The sequence below is a fragment of the Podarcis bocagei genome (assembly GCF_964188305.1).
Source record: "Podarcis bocagei genome assembly, chromosome: 2".
NCBI lineage: Eukaryota > Metazoa > Chordata > Lepidosauria > Squamata > Lacertidae > Podarcis > Podarcis bocagei.
This window is the reverse complement of record NC_138126.1, coordinates 54,897,696-54,918,647: the sequence shown is the minus strand read 5'-3', so window position 1 is coordinate 54,918,647 and position 20,952 is coordinate 54,897,696. Positions and strand designations below refer to the sequence as shown.

Here is a 20,952-nt window from a genome sequence, read left to right as displayed (position 1 = left end):
TATGCATGCACATTCAACTACCTAACAGCATCTGCGTCACCCAGATCACAGTCTGAGAGATAAAAAGAAGAAGAGTTCCGTTGTTAGAGAGGTCACTTCATGGTTCACATGGAGAAGCTGCTTTCAATAGAGCCCAGCAACAGAAGTGTGCAGCCATATTGAGGCAGCACCAGGTGCTGAATTTTTGCACCCCTAACAATTTTGTAGCTGCGGCAACAGCCCCTGTGGCTCTCCCATGCTACACCACAGCTTAGATGCCATTTTGAGCTAACCAGAGTTATATTTTGGATATAAAAACTCCTAGGGGCTGAGGGGTCTTCACCCCCAATAAAATATTTGAGGGGGCTGGCCCCCCAAAGTTGATAAGCATTGCTATTCAAATGGTGTGCATGCACCGTGTCATGTGATCAGTTATGTGGGGCGGGGCTTCTCTGCCCACCCCCATATTTTTTTCAAGTTGGCACCCTTGGTTTCTCACCAAGGGTGCTTATTTTTTATATTCCACATTTTATTTTAGTTATTCATTGTTTTTCTGAGTCGCCCCATAGCTTCATAATATTGGTTGTAAGCAACAATGGGCATTTGTATGTAATGGATATACGTTCTTTCAATAACAACTCCCACTCACAATTTATCTCACTATACTAGGCTATGGTCCAACACACAGCTAAGTGTCATTATGCCCACTAATTTCAGCAAGCCTATGGTTATATCCAGTGCTTTTTTTCTAAAAAAATGTTTAGGGGTACACTCATTCTCACTCAAGGAAATCACCATTTTACAGTTCAAATCGGGGGAAATAAATACAGCAAATGGACAAAAGTACAAAGATTCACAAAATGTTTAGGGGTATGCGTACCCCTGCATCCCCCCAGAAAAAAGCACTGGTTATAATTATGTGTACTGTGTCCTTAATGCTCTAAAAAAGCTTGCTATTGAATGAATAATAGCTTATCCTTGCATGTTTTAAGTTACTACTTCTTTCAAAGTACACTTCTGTTCAGAGGTCAAGGTTTTTACAAGCCTAGCCTGTCCTTGCATATATCTTGCTTCTTCACTCACTTTTTAATTCTCTCATGTCCCTCCCACAAGTATGCCAGAACTCCATGTGGAGATCAAACACCACACTGGGAAATCCTGTCCTATGTCTTCACCTTTGAAAATGTATGTCATCCTGGCCTTCCAGCAGAGCTATATGTATATGTCTGGCAAGTAAGGCTGAATCAAAACAAAATATGAAAAGTAACATAAATAAATAAACATTTAAAATATCTTAATAATCTCTGCACATTATTTTATCCAGCATTATTCAAACTAGCAAACCCACCAACAATCCAGCAAAATGTAACATAGCAGGACATCATGTAACCAAAAGAACTCATAACACAATGCCATATCAACAGCTAAGGTAAAGGGAGCCCTGACCATTAGGTCCAGTCGCAGACAGCTCTGGGGTTGCGGTGCTCATCTCACTTTACTGGCCGAGGGAGCCGGCGTACAGCTTCTGGGTCATGTGGCCAGCATGACTAAGCTGCTTCTGGCGAACCAGAGCAGTGCACGGAAACGCCGTTTACCTTCCCGCTGAAGCGGTACCTATTTATCTACTTGCACTTTGACGTGCTTTCGAACTGCTAGGTTGGCAGGAGCAGGGACCCAGCAACGGAAGCTGACCCCGTTGCGGGGATTCAAACCGCCAACCTTCTGATTGGCAAGTCCTAGGCTCTGTGGTTTAACCCACAGCGCCACCCGAATCCCTTACCAACAGCTAGACTGCAGTTAATTGCTATAAACTGTGGCAAAAGGGTTGGTTTTTCAGCCCTGTTTGAAAGTGTGCAGGAATGGAGGACTTCCTGATCTGACATTGGATCATTTCCCCACAACTGTGGGGCCATTCTTCAAAATGCCCTGGCCTGTGAGCCTGCCATCCTTTGTTGCTGCGTACCTCAACAGGGCTTCAGCAGTGGATCTTAAGGGGCAAGTAAGCTGATATGGGATGCCGGCAGCCCCATAAGTTACATGGCCCCAAACCATCTGGGGCTTTAAAGGGCAGCATCAGAAGCAGTTTAAATTGGTCTCAGAAAACACTGGAAACCAGTTCATCTGGTGCAATCTTGGTGCAGTAGGCTATGCTTGCCTGCTCCGAATGTAGATTCATTTCATTTTCCAAACTGTCTTTACAGGCAGTCTTTCCATTACATATCATTTTGGAAAGTGATTAATAACCAAAGTAATGGTTCGAGCCCCATGTTGGGCAAAGGATTCCTGCATTGCAGGAGGTTGAACTAGATGAATCCCAGGATCCGCCGATGCGCCCCCCACCTCTACAATTCTATGATTTTATAAGTCTCCTTGGGGAAACAAATGATTACAGCAAATACCCTGATCTGAGGAAATAGTGAAAGCAATTGCTTTGTAACATTCCTGAACAGGAAATCATACAAACACCAAAGCAAAGTCAACGTTGTTTATCTTTCTTTATAACATCCTCAAATCACCCTAGTTACAAGAAACTAGGAATACTGTACCACACAGCTATTCTAAAAAGCATCTTTTCCCCACCCCACCTGATGAAAGCTGCACACAAATCTTGTAGACCACAGGACCGTAAAATTGTTTTCTTAGGAACTCGCATGATATAAGGGACCTAATACCACCCAGTGCAAATAATTGTTTGTTGAGACATAGCTAAAAGAGTAGTGTTCATCAGCTGGATTAGACCTTGCCTTGACCTATGTTGGCTGTGCCTGTGACTCTCTAGTCTCTTACCCCAATTCCCAGCCCTCAATCACTGTGTTTCCTATACTGGTTTACCAATAGCCAGAAAGTCACAAAAAAAGAGGCAAAGCCACAAAATGGTGCTCCAAAAATTTAATTGCAATATGAGATGTTCACAGTATGATTCAATATATTGGTTTATATACAATGCAGCATAAGTGCAAGGAAAACTATCATCCCCTTTTCTTTATTGCACCCAAAAAAGCCTTTCCTTTGAGTTGGGAGCTTCATTCGTGCAAGCTAGTTCTGGCTGATTTCCCTGACCTCTTCTCTCCATTGCCGCTACCACACTTCCTGGCTTTTTCTGAGGGCCCCTTGACCCTCAAAAGAGCGCTTTCTTCTGCAGAAAGCTGCAGTGTGAGGAGGTAATATCCCTTGCATAAGCATTCTTGATCTCATGCTGCACCAAATAAGCTGATAGCATGCCTTGGTGCTCTGAATAGACCCCTGTGGTTACCTCATTGGACCAAAACACTGCAAGATTTTTATTTTCACTGTGGGGAAGGTTATATGTTGACATGTTAACCATATCACATGTCACTTTAAAAAAATCAATTTTTAAAAACATCAGTTTGAGACTGTCTCTTCTTTGTCCTTTTGGTGCTGGCTATTTGTTCTACCTGCTCTTAAGGAGGTCCAAAACACCAAGCTGTTCTCCTGTAATAAATGTCAGTGTGTGAGAATGTTTGTGAACAGTTTGTGGAAGTATGTGAGAGAGCATGTTTTCCTTCAATTCTGTAAGAACTAAGAAAGCTTTTTTATATTTAATCAGAGTCTCCCTGTCTATAATGGAAATGCATAGTGGTGTTTGCTGTTAAACCTTTGGCCCTGGTAAAATATTTTGTTGATCCAAATTAATGTTTCATAATTTCCTGGTGAAAATCCTGCCATATCTGGACTGAACAAGCAGTCCATAAGTGCATCACCGGGTGTAAATGTATGGGCCATGTGTACTGGGCATAACATGTGGTGCCTGTTCCACATCTGCATATACAAAACATTTTATTCTAGAATCAGTGGAGACCAATACTTGTATATTCTACCTAGTCCACACACAGTCTAGATCTTTTCATATTTTTTGCTTCTTGAGAAACTGGTTTCATTCTGATAAAAGCTCGTTGCAGATTTAGTCTGCATTACCCTGAAGTGTACACATTTGAAAACAGATAAAAACAGACTTATACCCTGATTGCAAACACTTCTTTCTTCAATTACCTGAACACATGGATGGAGGAAAAAGCATAGATAACCTAATCAAGGGCAGGGTTTTCAAATGCATATCAAGTTACCACACCCACCCTTGTGGGCAGCAGGACCTAGAATCAATCTAAATGGAAGGTACAATGTTGAGGATGAGCATGAAGGATTCTGGATTAAGAAAAACTGTTTTTTGGTGTTACAAGCAGGTTAGTGTGTGTGTGGCCCAAGATAATGTCTAATATCAAAAAAGACACATAGGCACATACATGCAAAGCACTTCATGCGCCTGGGGAAGCAACTGATTTCTCTGTCAGTTGCTGCCCTACTCTGAATGGCAATACAGAGGAGCTAGCAGACTTACAAAGTAGGTTTCATGGGCTTCAATGGGATGAAAATAGGAAGCCCCTCTTGAAAATTCCAGCACACATGTGGTCTTCTAGATACTAATCCTTGCTACATAAAATGCTCTGTTTAAATAATCATGTGGTCTCTCTCTCTCTCTCTCTCTTTCTACTTTCCACTCCACCAGTGAAACATATATTCCACCCCGCCCCCAGCGTTAAGAGGCTTTAAAAAGGTTTCTTGGCAGACTCAATACTTTTGCTATATGTGATGAGGATGAAAGGATGGAGTCAGTGGCACTTTTCCTAAGGAGGATCTAGACTGCTTTGAGATGCTTAAAGTAGCATCTGCTAAATCTTCCTAACTTGCTTTCTACTTCATGATACTCTTCAGAATTAGAACTGGGCCTTTTGACCTTTGTAGCCTGAATTCACAGAGACCAGCAGCCACAGCAGAGAGTCTGCATTCCTTGGATAATCCATTTAGCTTACTGTGCACCCTAGAGTGGTCCATTGTTTCCTGCAGAGGGACCTTCAAAGAAGCAAGTATTGAATGCTGGAAAAAGAATTGTGAAATGTTTGGAGTTGGCAGACCAGGGTTGCTTTTTTTATCTTTGAGATTTACTGTTAGACTAAAACAACTCAGCCAGACTTGGTCAGTTCCTCACTATGCATATTACATCAGGAAACCCCTTTGTTCTTTTGTAGCGTAACTGCTTCACTGGCTACCTTTTGTTCCCAGGGTTGTGTACAGTTAAAAAAATTGAAGAAGGGGTGGAGATCAAACACACCCTTTCTAAATAAGTAAGGCTTGCTTCATCACCCCACAGATGGTATTGTTGCCTTTGGAAGGTTTAAGGGAAGAAGGTAAGATGCTGTTGTGACTGTTTAAATAGTCTCACATGTTGTTTGCCTGCTTAATCCAATTTCTGCAATTTGTTGGTCCACTTGGTGGCCACCTTCTCACTTTTTGATTTCTGTAGTGCTTAATGCACATATTTCATTGCTTCATGAGAAAATAAAGTATTGGTGATATGCTTAACAAAACCCTATGATTTCTGACCCGAACTCTTTTTCCACTGTAAAGAACATCAACAGAGCAAGGGAAGAACAATTGCATTTTGAGTTGCTTTAAGGTGCTAGTGGTTGTGTGTGCTTACATGAGTGCTTTCAAGAAGGTAAATAATTTACCCAATGCTATTATTCTAGAAGAAGAGGTGCCAGAACTCACCATGAGCGCCTCCCTTCTTCTCTTAGAATGGCAATGGAACCCACATGAGAGGTGCTGGAACTGAGTTCCAGCAAGTTCCAGCTGAAGAAAATGCTGGATTTACCTCTTGAGCCAGTAAGGGGGGGGACCTATTTTTTAAATATTTAAAATATTCTGTTCAATTAGAATGAATTATACATCAGAAGGGTTACCATGCATTGTTAGAATGTCTTGATTATATGTGTGTGTTGTGTTATTATTCAACATTATGCAAAATATTGTACTTCCATATACCCAGTGGTTGATGATTTAATGCCTCTGATAGTAAACTAAGAATGGAAATAGTAAAAAGTGCAATAAATTGGAGCCCGCAGTTTACAAAACTCTAAAAACCAGTATTTTGGGGAATGAAAGATTTGAGTGATGGAAATGTAAAATAACCTTAATTTTCTTCAAACCTTTAGAGTCACAGGTCTATTTTGTAGTTGTCCCCCCCCCATTCATGTTGTAGTTTTTTTCTGACGATTCAAATCCAGGTTGTTGATTACTTATATTCAGTATAACAGTTGCTTGAGAATGTAAGTTCCTACATAGCTATGCCAAGCCAGAACTGCTACAAAATGTTCTTGTTCAGCTACCCAGCCACACATTCTCCTGCAGAATATTATAAGCTGTTAAGGGTTCAAGAAGCACCAATTTTCCTTCCTTGCACTTCACAGAGCCTGACTGAGCAGAGAGTGGAAAGGCCACTAATACTGAACCCTGAAAACAAGTATCTAGAGACATCCTAACTTGGTACATAACTGCCAGTCAAGGAACTGGCTGCTTGAAATACTGTTCCCCCACCCCCATGAATCTGCCTCAAACATTGATTAAGCAGAAGGCCTTCTTCAAGGCCCCCTGACATCTGAGGTTAGGCATTGCGAGGGAAGGAGAGAAGGAGAGGGAGGGGTGGAAGAGTGTCTTCTCAGGTGTGGCAGCCTGAATTGAGGTATGCCCTTTCCAGTAAATTCACCTAGTGGGTGCCAACTTTGTTGTGTATTTGGCACCTAGCAAGGATTTCTATATTTGCGCAAGCTTCCCAGTCTGTTTTAGAACTGGTTATAGTGTTGTCTTTATAGCTATTTTAATAGATTCTGTTCCTGAGTGCTTTTAATGGAGTTTTTAAAAACTGTATTTTTATCTTAAATTGTTCTATATGCAGGGAGCCTTTCTCTGAGGCCAGCCTATAAAAGGCTAATACCGCAACCTTGTGCAAGTCCCATTGCATTCAGGTAAGTGAGTATAGGATTGCAACCTAAAGAAATAAAAATTAAAGGAATAAAGGCACGAGAGTTTCGATCTCTTTGAATGTGCTGTTGCCTTAATACCTCACATTCAAGTCCAAGTGACGTCGTCCTTAGGATTCAGTTCTCAAGTCTCTACAGGCTTGGGAATTTCATGAATGTGAAACCTTATTTTCCTCTCTGTTGAAGTCTCAGTGATTTCCACATGCTGTCATTAGAATAAGTACCTGAAGGAAATTTTGGGAACGTTAAGGCAATTTATAGGCTAGAGCAACAGACTAGAAGCACAGCACACAGAATTGCTGCTCCAAGGACAAAGCTTGAAGAGGGTAGTGCTGTAAAATATAATGAGGGATATTCTTAGCTATTTCTGTCTTATGATGATCAGAGCAAGCAAGAAAGTCACCAGCAGTAAGAATTACTGCAGTAGTTATGGGCAGGCCCAGCTTCAGTTCTACTTACCTCTGGCAAAGTGCTGCTACTCCTATGGTGGACAGTCCTTGAAATCGGTACTACTCTGGAGGGAAGGCAGCAGAATTTTCTGGGGCTGGTACACTGTGGGTTGCACCTCCTGACCCACTTGCAAAAGAGGGCACAGATGACCATAACATTTGGATATGCTATGTTGTTATAATTTCATTTTCTGTTGCTGTAACACCATGTTATGGTGTAGGGCAGGTAAGAAGTCATACAAATAAATAACTTGTATTACTGTAAATTTTAGAGGGTTCGTTGGGGTAGAAGGTAGAGTAGAATCATTTGCATGTTGTTTGGTGCTATAAGATCAAATGAACAAGAGCATTTACTCAGGCTGTCTGCTGATAAACCCCTACCTCTTACCAATATGTTGGTTGAATTTAATCAGCTGAATAAATAAATTCCCGTTATAAAAAAGGCCTCGGTATAGCTGACTTTTTTGAGACACAGAGTCTACTTACAATTAACAGAAACCCAAACACCTTTCTCATTTTTTAGATGGCAAGGTGCTTGTTGCAGAATTGTCTTAGGTTTACTCAATAATATGTCCCACTCAGTTTAACAATATTTACTCCCAAGTAAGCGTGCACAGGACTGCAGCATTTGCATTGGTTTTCATTCCTTTTTTTATAGTAACGTGCCAGAACCATTTAACTCCTAACCCCCGCCCCTCATAAAACAAATATAAACACAAGGTTCAGTTGCACTAATTAGCATTGATCTGTACCATCTAATCAACAGGCAGAGCAGTCCTAATGACAGGGCCAGGGACACCTGGAACTGTACAGCCACCATTTAATTGAAAGCACTGCTGGCTCTTTCTGATCAGGGCAGGGGGGTGTTTTGGAATTTGCTGTTTGGGCTTTTGCTGAGTCAGCTCCAGGCTGGCACACCAGCAGTGTTCCAGATCAGGCCCCTCTCCAGAAGCTGGAACAACATCAGATGCAGCAGATCTGTGGTCAGCCCTATGTTGCCCCGGCCCTGCCTGTTTGGGTAGAGATTGGGCTCTGCAACAGTGGAGCCCCACCAATCAACAACACTGTGTCTGCCAGTGGAGGCCAGTGAGCAGGAGCTATGTTGCTTCTAACCCCTCTCCACAACCATCAATATTAAGAGGGGTGGTGGTGTTTAGGGTGCAGCCTAAGTAGTTAGTCAAGGGTGGGGAGCCTGCCCCCCCATATGTTGATGCATTAGAATTCCTATCAGCCCCAGGGAGTGTGGCTAATGGCCAGGGATTATGGGAATTGTAGTCCAGCAACATCTGCAGGACAAAAAACTCCCCACCTCTGCTTTACTTGATTCATTTACAGTTTAAAGCTTGTAGTCCTGATATTTATGTCTGGGGGAGAAAAACATAAAAGAGCGATTGCTCTTTTTATATATAAAAAAAGGGTTAAATGAATAAAAGCTGAATTTTGGCAACATTTGCATTAAACAAAGGGGTCAAATTAATTCTGAGTAGTAATAAAAAAGAGGAGATGCACAACAGCAAAATATCAAGAAATGGGTAGGAAAACATGCCACAGCTACAGTAACAGAACATCTGCTATAACCTGTATATGTTGAGCCTGTGAGGGATTAGGGTTGTATAGAAAACACAAACACAGTGTAAAAATGACAGAAACACTCCGACATTCCTGGAAACACTGTCAGTGTCCACCAATCAAGGGCTGTGCTTGCAGTGATGCCCACATGCTTCTCATCTAAAGGTAGTAGCCTCCAGGACCAATAAGTGTGGATTAATCACTCAGGGAAAGAGCTTTCCCCAGCATTTCCCCCTGCTCTGGTTTAAATGAATGCTAAAAAGGTAAAGGGACCCCTGACTGTTAAGTCCAGTCGCGGACGACTCTGGGTTGCGGCACTCCTCTCGCTTTACTGGCCGAGGGAGCCGGCGTTTGTCCGCAGACAGCTTCCGGGTCATGTGGCCAGCATGACTAAGCTGCTTCTGGCGAACCAGAGCAGGGCACGGAAACGTCGTTTACCTTCCTGCTGGAGCGATACCTATTTATCTACTTGCATTTTGACGTGCTTTCGAACTGCTAGGTTGGCAGGAGCTGGGACCGAACAACCGGAGCTCACCCTGTCGTGGGGATTCGAACCTCTGACCTTCTGATCGGCAAGCCCTAGGCTCTGTGGTTTAACCCACAACACCACCCACATCCCTTCAAAAATGAATGCTTAGAGTTCTATTAACTTTAGTGAGGACCTTGAACTTTAAGGTTTAATATGGGGGGGATAATTCTCTCATGGATGAAGAGACAGCAATGTTGTCTTCTATGGGGTTGATTCAGTATATAAAGTTAAGGCAAAAAAGAGACACTCTTACTTATTCTTTCCTCTCAACAGCATCTCCAGGCATAACCATCACCTTATATCTCAGATCCTCTTATCTTACCATTTCCTTTTGTTTTGATTCATAAAGAGGGGTGAGCATGTGAAATGTATAAGGAGAGCACGCAAGCAGGGTGGGCTTGGGCAAAGTAGGACCCTTTGCCTATATTTCATCTTGGGAGATATCAGCTGTGAAGTGAGAAAGTGGAGTGTCCTTGAATTAGGAGCCAGGCTGCAGCACTATTTGAAAAAATAGGTGATACCAAGCAGAATGGATTAATAGGAAATAAAACGCAATGAACAATGTTTATTTATTTATTACTGAAATGGATTTAGGAGTAATGGACTAGTGTTTCCTCTCACTTGGGCATCAACTGAGTGCTATGATTTCCCTGTGCTCACAATTGAGTTACTTACTGGTTCCTTCAAGGGCAAGGGCAGTGTAAATCACCATTCTCAAACCAATTAGTGTTGTTTGCCAGTGAGAAACATTACCTACATGAACTGCCTTGCTATAGAAAGTTTGAAGTCTCCAGAGCTATAGTCCATTGAGCCATGTGAATAATTCCACATACAGATGAACTTCTGCAGGCATTTTCAAAAACTTTTGATTTGACAACAATATCCCATTGCCAAATAGTCACTGAGAACTGTGTGTTGGAAATATCAATTGGCATTGGCTTGCTTTTGCTTTTTATTTAGTAGATTTCTTGCATACCTTTCATGATAGGGTCCCAGTGTGGGTTTTTGTTGTTGTTTAGTCGTTTAGTCGTGTCCGACTCTTCGTGACCCCATGGACCAAAGCACGCCAGGCACTCCTGTCTTCCACTGCCTCCCGCAGTTTGGTCAAATTCATGCTGGTAGCTTCGAGAACCATCCATCCAACCATCTTGTCCTCTGTCATCCCCTTCTCCTTGTGCCCTCCATCTTTCCCAACATCAGGGTCTTTTCCAGGGAGTCTTCTCTTTTCATGAGGTGGCCAAAGTATTGGAGCCTCAGCTTCACGATCTGTCCTTCCAGTGAGCACTCAGGGCTGATTTCCTTAAGAATGGATAGGTTTGATCTTCTTGCAGTCCATAGGACTCTCAAGAGTCTCCTCCAGCACCATAATTCAAAAGCATCAATTCTTCAGCGATCAGCCTTCTTTATGGTCCAGCTCTCACTTCCTGTGTGGGTTACAACAATGTAAAAATACAATATTAAAATCAGAACAATCAAGAATCGGAAAGAGGGGTGTCTTTAGCAAACAAAGTTATACGGTGAAGGTGGCAGGTGCACCACCATGGGGAGGGCATTCCACAGCTTAGTGGATGCTACAGGTTATAGCTTCTCCTGGGTCTCCATCCCAAAAACTCTGAGGGTGACAAAACTACTTTGCCACACAAGTGGGTCTGTAGGGTAGAAGGTGATCTTTCAGATATTGAAATATATTGTTGATATAGTTCAAAAATGGAGAGGGGGCCTCAAATAAGATACAAGGAGGCAGGGGCATGCATTGTTTGCAGCACCTGGAAGGCTCAGAAGAGAGACCTTATATATTGCACCCTCCAAGACTACACCCTAACCCCAGCTGCAAAGGAGTTCCAGGGATTGTTTACTCATGAGAAGACCCTTATTCATGAGCCATGGGGAGACCCTTGGTGTGAACATACTCCACTGCTGCTCTTTGGCCTGAGCCTTTTGGTGCTGGGTGTTCTCAAGGACTGAGGGGTGTCTCTACCTGCTCCATGACAGCTCCAAGAGCTTTTCAGCATGTCTCCCGCTGAGAGGACCCCTCCAAGGGATCCTCATCACCAGTTCTAGGGCACCCTGACTGCTTCTCGGGATCCTTGACCTGTGGAGTGTCCGGTTCATCCTCTAAGGCCTCAGTGCCTGGCACCAGGTCAGTACAGGGCATGAACCCCCCAAAATAGTCAGAAGATTGGGAAAACAAAGAACAGTTTAAATAGCATTGCTTACTTTAAATTTAACTTGTCAGTTAACTTTTCAGTTATAGGAAAAAATAAAAGACACCTAGTATATTTGCAGTATTTCATGTGAACTGATGTGGCCTAGTGCTTTTTATATAAGACTAGAACTATGAAGACCCAAATCCCCAGCCCCCAGCCCCAGCAATAAAACTCAGAGTGACATCTCAAGATGATTGTGAGGGTAAAATGCGAGCTATAAATTATGAGGAAACTGTGGACGAAAGGCGAAGTAAGGAATGCAGTAAGCAGTTCATTATCAAGTGTATGACGTGGCTTGCACTCCTGAGATAATTCATTCTCACAATATGTGTAGAATGTAGGCGAACTATTCTACACATATGTAGGTGAACTATTCTACACATATTGTAGAATATGTTCCTCTTTACTGGCAGGAAATAGGATGAAGAAATTACTCTCCTTTAAAAAAAAGTGCTCATTTTGTGGGCTCATTCTGCTCGGTGTTCCACTCCACCTGGATTTTAGTTGAACTAGGAAAATTTATGCAATTCAGGAGCATGTAGAGCTTTTCCACAGCTCTCATTTAATTTGTAGCTTTCCGTTACTAGTAGCCTAATACAGACTAAGAAATTACTGCGATGCGAAGTAATCCTGAGGTGATGGTAAGTAATATTCCTTTGGTGCAATGTTTTACTGACGTGCATGTCCACTCCTTAATATTGGTAAAGAACGCACAAATAGGCTTTTGTTTTAGTTGCAGATACAATCAAATCAAGATTACCTATGGTATTTTATCAGTGCACATGGGCGAATATCAGCAAAACGCTGCACAGGAAAAATATATTGGAGCCAATGCAATGCCACTTAGTAACATCATCTGTTACTAAATTTGATTGGCTGCGTGCAAGTGAAAGCAATGATGAATGAGGGCGCTGAAAATTATTCCAACTCAGTGCCTTTCCTTTGGACAAAATACAAATTAGCATGTTGGCTCCTTGCAATGCCTGGCAGTTTATTATGCCACATGTCCAGGAGGAGTAGGCACTCTTAGATACTTGAGGCATCCAGTTGTTTTGATAATTACTTTATAAATTATATGCATTCTAGGCATATTTGGGATCTTTATGGAGTATTATTTCTCTCATCTATAGTGGTATATGAAACCATTACCCCGAAAAAGCAGTGGGAAATTGCTTTCCACTTGTTTGAGTACCCCCAGGAAAAAAAATCACTGCTTATACCACACAAGGAGATTAATCAAAGGTATCCAGTACCAGCATTGTTTTTTCTAGAAGAAAAGCACTGAGTATAAGGAAGAGCAAATGGCTACTGTTATCCACTCCTATGACTTCTGCATTATCTGCTGTTTGTTCCACTTTTTAGATGAATGCGGTTTCTGTCAATTTCTAAACACACAGTAATATTTGTTTCACAGCAGGAATTCCTGCCTTCTGTGAACTGGTTAGTTGCTTGGATTAATTATAGCCTTTCCAATTTAAACAACAATTTAAGATCTTGAAGTCAACATGGGTTCACTGGTACAGTTTTCCTTAGTTTGCTTTTAAATTAAATTTAATATCAGGTTGGGTGGAGAAAGACAAAAACAGAATAAAGCACAATTATTTTTGTGACACTGCTTTTTTTTACTGAGATGAAAGGAAGTTGAGGATCAGAACACTGAGGTAGGGCCAGTATAATTTGATTATAAAAGTACTTCAGATCGGTTTTTAGCTTAAATTATACACTGCCATAGAAGATGGGAGCAAGATCTAAGTAAGTTTAGGTTTCAGACTAAGCCCATTCCTTCGCAGATTCATCTCTGACGCTGCCATTTTCAGCCCCTCCACTCGCAAAATTACTCTACTGATGGAGCTATACCAACAGAATATTCTACTTGTTGGAATCAAGACCCAAGTTTGGGGCAAGTATTGTTTGGTTGAGAGAACCTCAGCAGATATTTAACATCACAAAACATGCAGCAAAGCAAAGCATGGAAATATAGCCTGTAAAACCTTTAAAATGTTCCTTCTCCAGTGACTCACCAAATGTCCAGTTTTAGAAGCTCCTTCCAAGTTTTCCCATTTCCCTAGTACAGAGATAGACTGTGCATTTGGTAAGTCATAAAGTGGTTTACTTACAAAACCCTTCAAAGGTCAGAGTCATGCTTTTCCATACAGCAATCCAAAAAGTTGCATAGGCAGTCAAAATGTTGCTTAGTTACAGAAGGTAAATGTTTCTAAACTATTGGTAGAGGGGAAAAAATGCTACTATTAGACTCCATTCTGGTCTGAAACAAAAGAGGCTGGTTAAAGCCATGCTCTGAGCTCCTTACAAACTGAATTCCGCATGGAGAGAGAGAGAGAGAGAGAGAGAGAGAGAGAGAGAGAGAGAGAGATAACAAAGGCTAGGCCATTTGCCCCCTCAGTTAGGATCATTGCTGGTTTGAGTGGGAAATGAATCAAAATGCAGCATTTTATAAGAAATAGCAGGATAGTTGCATCATAGATACGGTTGTAGCTAATGTAACACATACAGTGCTTCCTAAACCAAAGGTGAGAGGTGAGAGTGCACTGGGTGCAGAGTAAACTGGAGCATGCACACAGGATCAATCTTTCTGTTCCTCTGGCTAGATTGAAATTGTAAAGCTGTTTCTCAGTCTCCACCCTAGGAAATAGGTGTGACCTACATTCCAATACAATGGTACCTCTGGTTACAGACTGGATCCATTCCAGAGGCCCGGCCGTATCCTGAAAAGTCCCTAACCCGAGGTGCCCTTCTGCACACACGCGCAGATCACTTCTGCACATGCGCGCCTGGCAAAACCCGGAAGTATACACTTCCGGGTTTGCCGCGTTTGCAACCCGAAGATTACGTAACCCGAGGTACCAATGTATCTAGGAACACCAACTGATCTTGATTGCCCACTAATTAGCATTAATTAGCTCTTATTACAAGGCATCAGTGACAGAAATCCCTTGGTTGTTCTTTGGGATGTCTGTGCTGTTGATTTCAAGTGGGGAAAGAATGCTTTGTTACCAAAGTGAAACAACATTAATAGATAAAACCAGAGTGTTTTAAAACACTCTCATGCCACCCATGCAGTACACACATACAGGAACAGAAATAGTGCTCAGAAGCCATGAATGTGAGAAGCTTAAGGGGACCGGGACCCATGCCTGTCATGACAGTAGTGAGTGATTTCTGCCTGCACCACAGGAGCTGATAAAGGGCACTCAAGCAGGCTGCAAATTGGGGTGTGTGTGTGCAGTGGTGTATGGCTGGATGTGTCCACATTGCAGTGAGTTCATTGGCTCCATTTGTGGTTAGGATGTGGCAGTTGCAGTCCCTGATTGTATTTTGTGCTTCTACTTTGCTCCTGCTCTGAGCACTGCTAAAATGGCACATGTATGTAATTTTATGTTCCCTTGTTCATACTATTGTGTTATGGCCATTAATATGGATGGAACAAGCATTGTTTTTGTTTGTAATCTTGCTATGCCTATATCCTAAATATCTGATCCCCCTCATTATTTGGCCCCTAAACACCCAATGCACATTTGCTACATGCACTTAAATCTCATGGATGTTAAGCACACATAGTTTGTTGACTGGTACAAAAAAAAAGCTCTTTGTTTTACAATAACATTTGAGTTGAGTCAGATTTTCCATGATTCTTATTCTGCAACATTAGTAAAAGGCAGCCTTATCTGTCCTTTCCAAGCTTGTTTCATCCTAGTGACAATGTACTGTAGACGTCCTTGGAAATATCTACAGACTTACAAGGGTGATTTTTTCTTTTGATAAGGGAAGTTCAGAACAGCTTGTTGAGCATGAAAACATCGACAGCTGACTTCTATCACGTCAGACTATTTGTATATTTAGCCCTATATTGTCTGCTTTGACTGGCAGTGGCTCTCCAAAATCTATTCATTTTAATTAGAGGTGTGTTATTGCTAGTGTGTACTGTTTGTAGGCAACTGGCGGCCCAGTATTTTTTGAATGATACAAGAAAGAAAAGTTATATTAGTGACTGTTCCAGGTTAGGGTTGCAGGTTAAATGACCATAATATAGTCGTACCTCCGCTTACGTATCCCTCCAGTTATGCAAACTTTGGGTTATGTAAGTGGCAAACCAGGAAGTATATCTCTGGGTTTTTGCCCTGCACGCATGCGCAGAAGCGCTCTACCGCCACGTGTGCGTGTGCAGAAGCAGTCTCTCCAGTTGCTAAAACATCGGGATCTGGCCGGACCTCCGGAACGGATCCCATCCGCAACTGAAGGTACCACTGTATAAGGCCAAGCTGTGAAGGCATTCAGCAATATGTAACAATAGAGCTTGGAGATTGCAAAGTGATCCTTCGAATGTTACAAACATGTTACCATTTTCATCTGTGAAAGGTTCTAAATATGTGCCTATATGGAGGCTGTCATGACTTTGGACCACTTTACTTAAGGAAACTCTTTGTTGGAGTTTGGTAAATATATTGCAGTGGGGGGCAAAAATAGTCTGGTAAGACTGCTGGGTTACAGGATAAAGACTAGGGCCATAAAATTTCCCCAGTGTGCAATTATATATTTTCAAAATCTATTTTGTTTATAAAAGCAAAATCCAGTTCAACAGCATATCAATATTTGAAGTAAGCTAAAATTGGTCTGATCTTTCTTGTTTATATCAATATTGTCTAAATATTGAGAGTTCAACATTAGGATAGAGTTGCTGGACCTACTTAATTTTCTTCTTTGCATTCTAAAATGAATCATCATCTAAGTGAAGCCTGCTGCAAACTGTGACAGAGCAATTTGAGGCAAAAGAAGAAATAATGATAAGAAATCATTATTTGCTGTACTCTAATAGAGCTTTAGAGATTGGAGGTTGAGATTGGAGGTCATTTAGTTGACACTGTGGAAATACATAATGACAGACTCCTTTTGTCAAAGAACTTTCTTCTAAATTGGATACAGGAAGAAGGAGAGAAGCAGGAAACCCAATTTTGTTGATATGGACCAGGATAATGATGGCAGTGATACCTCACTTCTTCATGTATTTATTCACATATTTGGAATCACAAATAGTTTGCTCTTTCTTTGGATTCCAGCCCCACACATGCAGGCATCAACATGCTAACATTCCAAATCCAAACAGAAACTTAATTAGGCAAGTGAAATGTAAATTGAGGGAGGATAATTCATATTTCCACTTTTAAAATGTATTCTGCAATGTCACTACTCCAAGTCTTTGGAGCTTCTGATTCCTTGTTTCAGATTCCCGGCCTTTTATGAAGCAATTGCGCTAATCACTGAGTAAGAGTCTGAGGGCAGTGTTTGTTTCAGTTACAGCAAACTGCTAGGCTCCTTGGCAGACTTCCTGGCCTTTTCATAAAAGAGATTTCAGGATCGAATGAAAGTTGCATATCTTGTTCCATGGGATTATAGAGCTGCATTATCAGTGGATAATGGTAGTCATGCTCTGCGCTTTCTGCATTTTATGACCTGCCTTCCAGAAACACAAGATATGCTATTTCCCAGGGGGTTGTGCCATTAAGTGAATCCCCTAGCCAATGGATAAACATTAATAAGAGGTATGTAGTCCCACGAGTAGACTATCTGCTGCTTTTTTGTTGGTTAATATTTAATTGAAGGTCAAATAAAATATTAAACAGGCAAATTATTTCGTTGGATGTGAGAAAACAGTATCATTGGCTGACATTGGCTGACAAAAATGACTCAGTGATATTTACAAGAGCTGGAACAAATATTCATACACGCTGATGGAAGCGTGAACCGAACGCACACTGTACGCATCACTATCCTGTTGAAAAACATCCTGTGAGGAATGTAGATGCATCTCTAATTCTCTGTATGAAAATTCAACATTAATAGTATTAAGGAAAAGCAACTGGTGTATTTACATAAAGCACTCATTACCCAAATTTCAACTAATAGTTACTTCAAAGAATGTAGTGGTACATCACTTTTGCACAGACGCTTTTCTAGGGATGTGTAAATCCTATCATATAAGGATATTTTCCTATGTAAGCTGAAGGGATATGCTGTGAAGGAAGAATCTAAGGCTGCAGCTCTATTTCTGTGGTAATATGAAATATGTGACTATACCAGATGAAATATTTGTCTGGAACTGGAAAATGCAACACATCAATCAAATCGAGTGAATATTCAAAAACATTCCTGTGTTTTTAGTGTTATATGTCGAATTCTCGTGAGATATTAATCTTTTTTAGGCTCAGAGACTTCCTGTGATCCCATCCAGTCTGACATAAGTTTTCATGCTAACAGACCTGTCTACAAGTATAAATATTGAGGATCAAATTAAATATCATCCAGGGGATCTGGGATCAGGATCACTGTTGCGGTTTCATTAAAAAGATGGGGCTGCAAATTTGGTCAGAGAAGCTGCATTTGTGGAGGATATATCAAACCCTTGCCCCTCTGTTTGCCTGTTGTACTTATAGCAGAGGTCACCAATGTTGTGTCTGTGGGCAATGGTGCACCACTGAGGTCTTCCATTCATGCCAGCAAAGCCTCTGAGCTCCTTTCTTCACTGCCCCTTGGTCATGAGGTGGTGAGGGTGGTTACCTTGAAAAGTACATATAGCTGAAGGAAGACTCGTGCTCTTTCCCACTTTTTCCAAGGCTCAGGTGAAGTCTACTGGGCCTGACATTCCCCCTTAACCCTTAGAAAAGTGAGGTGTGTATGTTTGCGCAAGTGTACATGTTTCCCCCCCCCTTTATGTCTCCTGATATGTGTGGGGGTTGGTCCAGGAAAGTGGCAAAGAAGTAGCAAGAGGGGGTGGTATCCACTGTACATATGAAAAATTCAAATGTCACCTAAAAAGGTTGGCAATCCCTGACATTTTCCCATTGTGGCAAATAGCAGCTTTGGTGGTGAGGGGTGCTTTGGAGTGGGGAACTGGCAAAAAAGAGGACAGCTCCCCATCCCATCAATAACACTTCCCCAATCAAATTAGCTGCATTGAAGTTTGTTTGTTTTTTTAATGCTGGCGGCTCTTTCCTACTTTATGGCCAGTTGAGTCCTTAAGTGCTTCCCCATCTGTTTTGATTACTTTTTTATGTTAGAGTGGGTAGTGGGAAGTGAAATATATTAATTACAAAAACTATGAGATAATGCAACCAGAAGAGGAAAACACTTTTGCAATGACATCTGGGTCTGGATTAAATGAAATAATTGATAAAGTGATATATTTAATGAAGTGATGAGCAATCTGTGTTTCCACACAGTCTGACAGACTTTCTGTTGAGCCAGTGAAACTCCCACAGACATCCATTGCTCTGGTTGTAGATAGGTAGCCGTGTTGGTCTGCCATAGTCAAAATAAAAAAATTCCTTCCAGTAGCACCTTAAAGACCAACTAAGTTAGTTCTTGGTTTGAGCTTTCATGTATCTGAAGAAGTGTGCATGCACACGAAAGCTCATACCAAGAACTAACTTAGTTGGTCTTTAAGGTGCTACTGGAAGGAATTTTTTTATTTTATCCATTGCTCTGGACCAGGAAAGTAATAACAACTGCAGAAATTCTCCTGTGTGTTTCACACATCCTTGGATTCCTTCTGTAAGAGGAATGCATGCATGTGGCTTCTAAAAGGTGTCATATTAGGGTTTGAAAATGTCTTTTTTCAGCTGTGCAGAACAGCAAAAAATATTTTCAAAGGTTTGAGTTTATCGAACTATGGACAGGCACTAACCCACTTAAAGAAAACAAAACCCTTTAATCTTAGCTGAATTCTTCGTGGCGAAGTATAAGAGCTAGCTTCAGCATTTTGTCCAGAGCTCATTAGTATATGTGTCTGAGAAAGAGAATTTTAAAATATGTTAAATAACTGCTTTTTCTCACAGATAATCTCTGTGTATCTGGCTATTGCACATTAAAGTCCCTTGAAGGTAGGTGTGTTTGCCTGTTTGGAGTTCTGCAAAGGAATATTCAGCTCTCACTAAGTAAGGGTATCAAATGTGCTGGTGAGTCAGATAACAGGTGGTGCTGAAGGAGAGCAACTTTCCCCATTTGTATGACACAGAGGACTTGCTGTTTAGTCTAAGCACTCAAGTGGGCTTTTTTTATTATCTTCCTCATGTTTGTGTTTATCTTCGAAGCTGCAAAGCTCAATTTATTTAAATGTATTCCAGATTGGAAATGAAAATGCCCTGTTTTCAATTTCACTTTCCTTGAACTGAAAAACAGTTTCCATAATGGATGAAAACATAAGTAATAGTTCTCAATTAATTTTTATTACTTCATAGGTGTGTGTGTGTTTGTGTTCTTGTCAGATGAAAGTTTGAGAGAGCAGTGTGAACAAGAGCCACTACCAGAGGCTGTTGGGCTAATGGCATACTTATTAATATTCATGAGGCATCTCATTTAGCTTGTGCGCTCGGGATTTGATTAAAGTAAGGACTGCCGCTATTGCTGCTGGAGCTGGAAAGAGCCTTGTGGGTGACACAGCTAGTTCTGTGGAGTCAGCTAATACTGTAATTTTGTGAAATCTTCATAGGGCTGTTGTAAAGCCTTCTGTGCGACGGGCTTCTGTTTTTAAGCCCCATTTCATGGTTTGGTGATGGAATAAATTTCAGTGCCTCTTGTTCCATTTTCTAACATGTGCTCTGTATTTATTTCTTAAGGTCTGAAGGAAGCGATGATCATGTAGATGCCAACAGCCTGGGTGCAGCATAATGGGAAACGGTGAATGGGGTGGAACTGGTCTGCAACCTTGAAAGCAGCCATTCTGTGGACAGAGACACATCAGTCATTCCTCGCTTTCTCAACTGTTACTACTGGCGGCATAAAGTGGATTCGTTCTACTGTTTAGGCCGGAACTTGAGTTTCCACCCTTGCAAATTTTCGAGCTGCATACAGTGCAGTGTGGAGCAATACCATCAGCAACAATGGGTGACATGACAAATAGCGATTTTTATTCAAAGAACCAAAGAAATGAGGCCAATCATGCAGGAGAATTTGGGTGCACGCTTCTGGATCTGCGCTCCCTCATGGAACTTCGAGGAACAGAAGCAGTAGTAAAAATTAAAGAGACATATGGGGACACTGAGGGCCTCTGCAGACACTTGAAAACATCGCCAACAGAAGGTAGGCAATGATATAGTTTTCTTTTCCCACTAGAGCCAGAGGTTCAGGGCTTTTTGTGTGTGCATTGCTGTAATCCTTCTTTCGCAAAGCAGGTTTCTGTCGTACATTTTATTTTACATGCTTCAGAGAGGAGCAGATTGAGACAAATATAGCCACTGTTAAAGCTTGTGCTGTGCGAGAGTCCAAAAATAGTGCTGCTCTTATAAAGTTGTTAAATATGCTAACTTGATTTTTAAAGCAGAATTATTTTTAGAGAAATGCATGAGAAAAATCCTTGAAGAATTCCATTA

General features: G+C 41.4%; 1 protein-coding gene and 1 long non-coding RNA gene across 19 annotated transcripts in view; one reads left to right on the top strand and one right to left on the bottom strand.

The window, feature by feature from the left end:
• ATP2B2 (ATPase plasma membrane Ca2+ transporting 2) overlaps nucleotides 1-20,952 on the top strand; it is a 368,316-nt gene that overhangs the window by 197,940 nt on the left and 149,424 nt on the right. For 16 of the 18 annotated variants that reach the window (XM_081176143.1, XM_081176141.1, XM_081176156.1 and 13 more), the window contains one exon: nucleotides 20,200-20,662. In XM_081176143.1, coding sequence (XP_081032269.1) covers nucleotides 20,464-20,662 — 199 coding nt within the window. In that variant the 5' untranslated portion in view covers nucleotides 20,200-20,463. Of the gene's footprint in view, nucleotides 1-5,128; nucleotides 5,184-6,730; nucleotides 6,801-20,199; nucleotides 20,663-20,952 lie in introns of those variants that run through there. The other 2 variants (XM_081176153.1, XM_081176151.1) reach the window with 2 other exon arrangements.
• LOC308577287 overlaps nucleotides 1-20,952 on the bottom strand; it is a 397,406-nt gene that overhangs the window by 337,673 nt on the left and 38,781 nt on the right. The window lies entirely within an intron of this gene.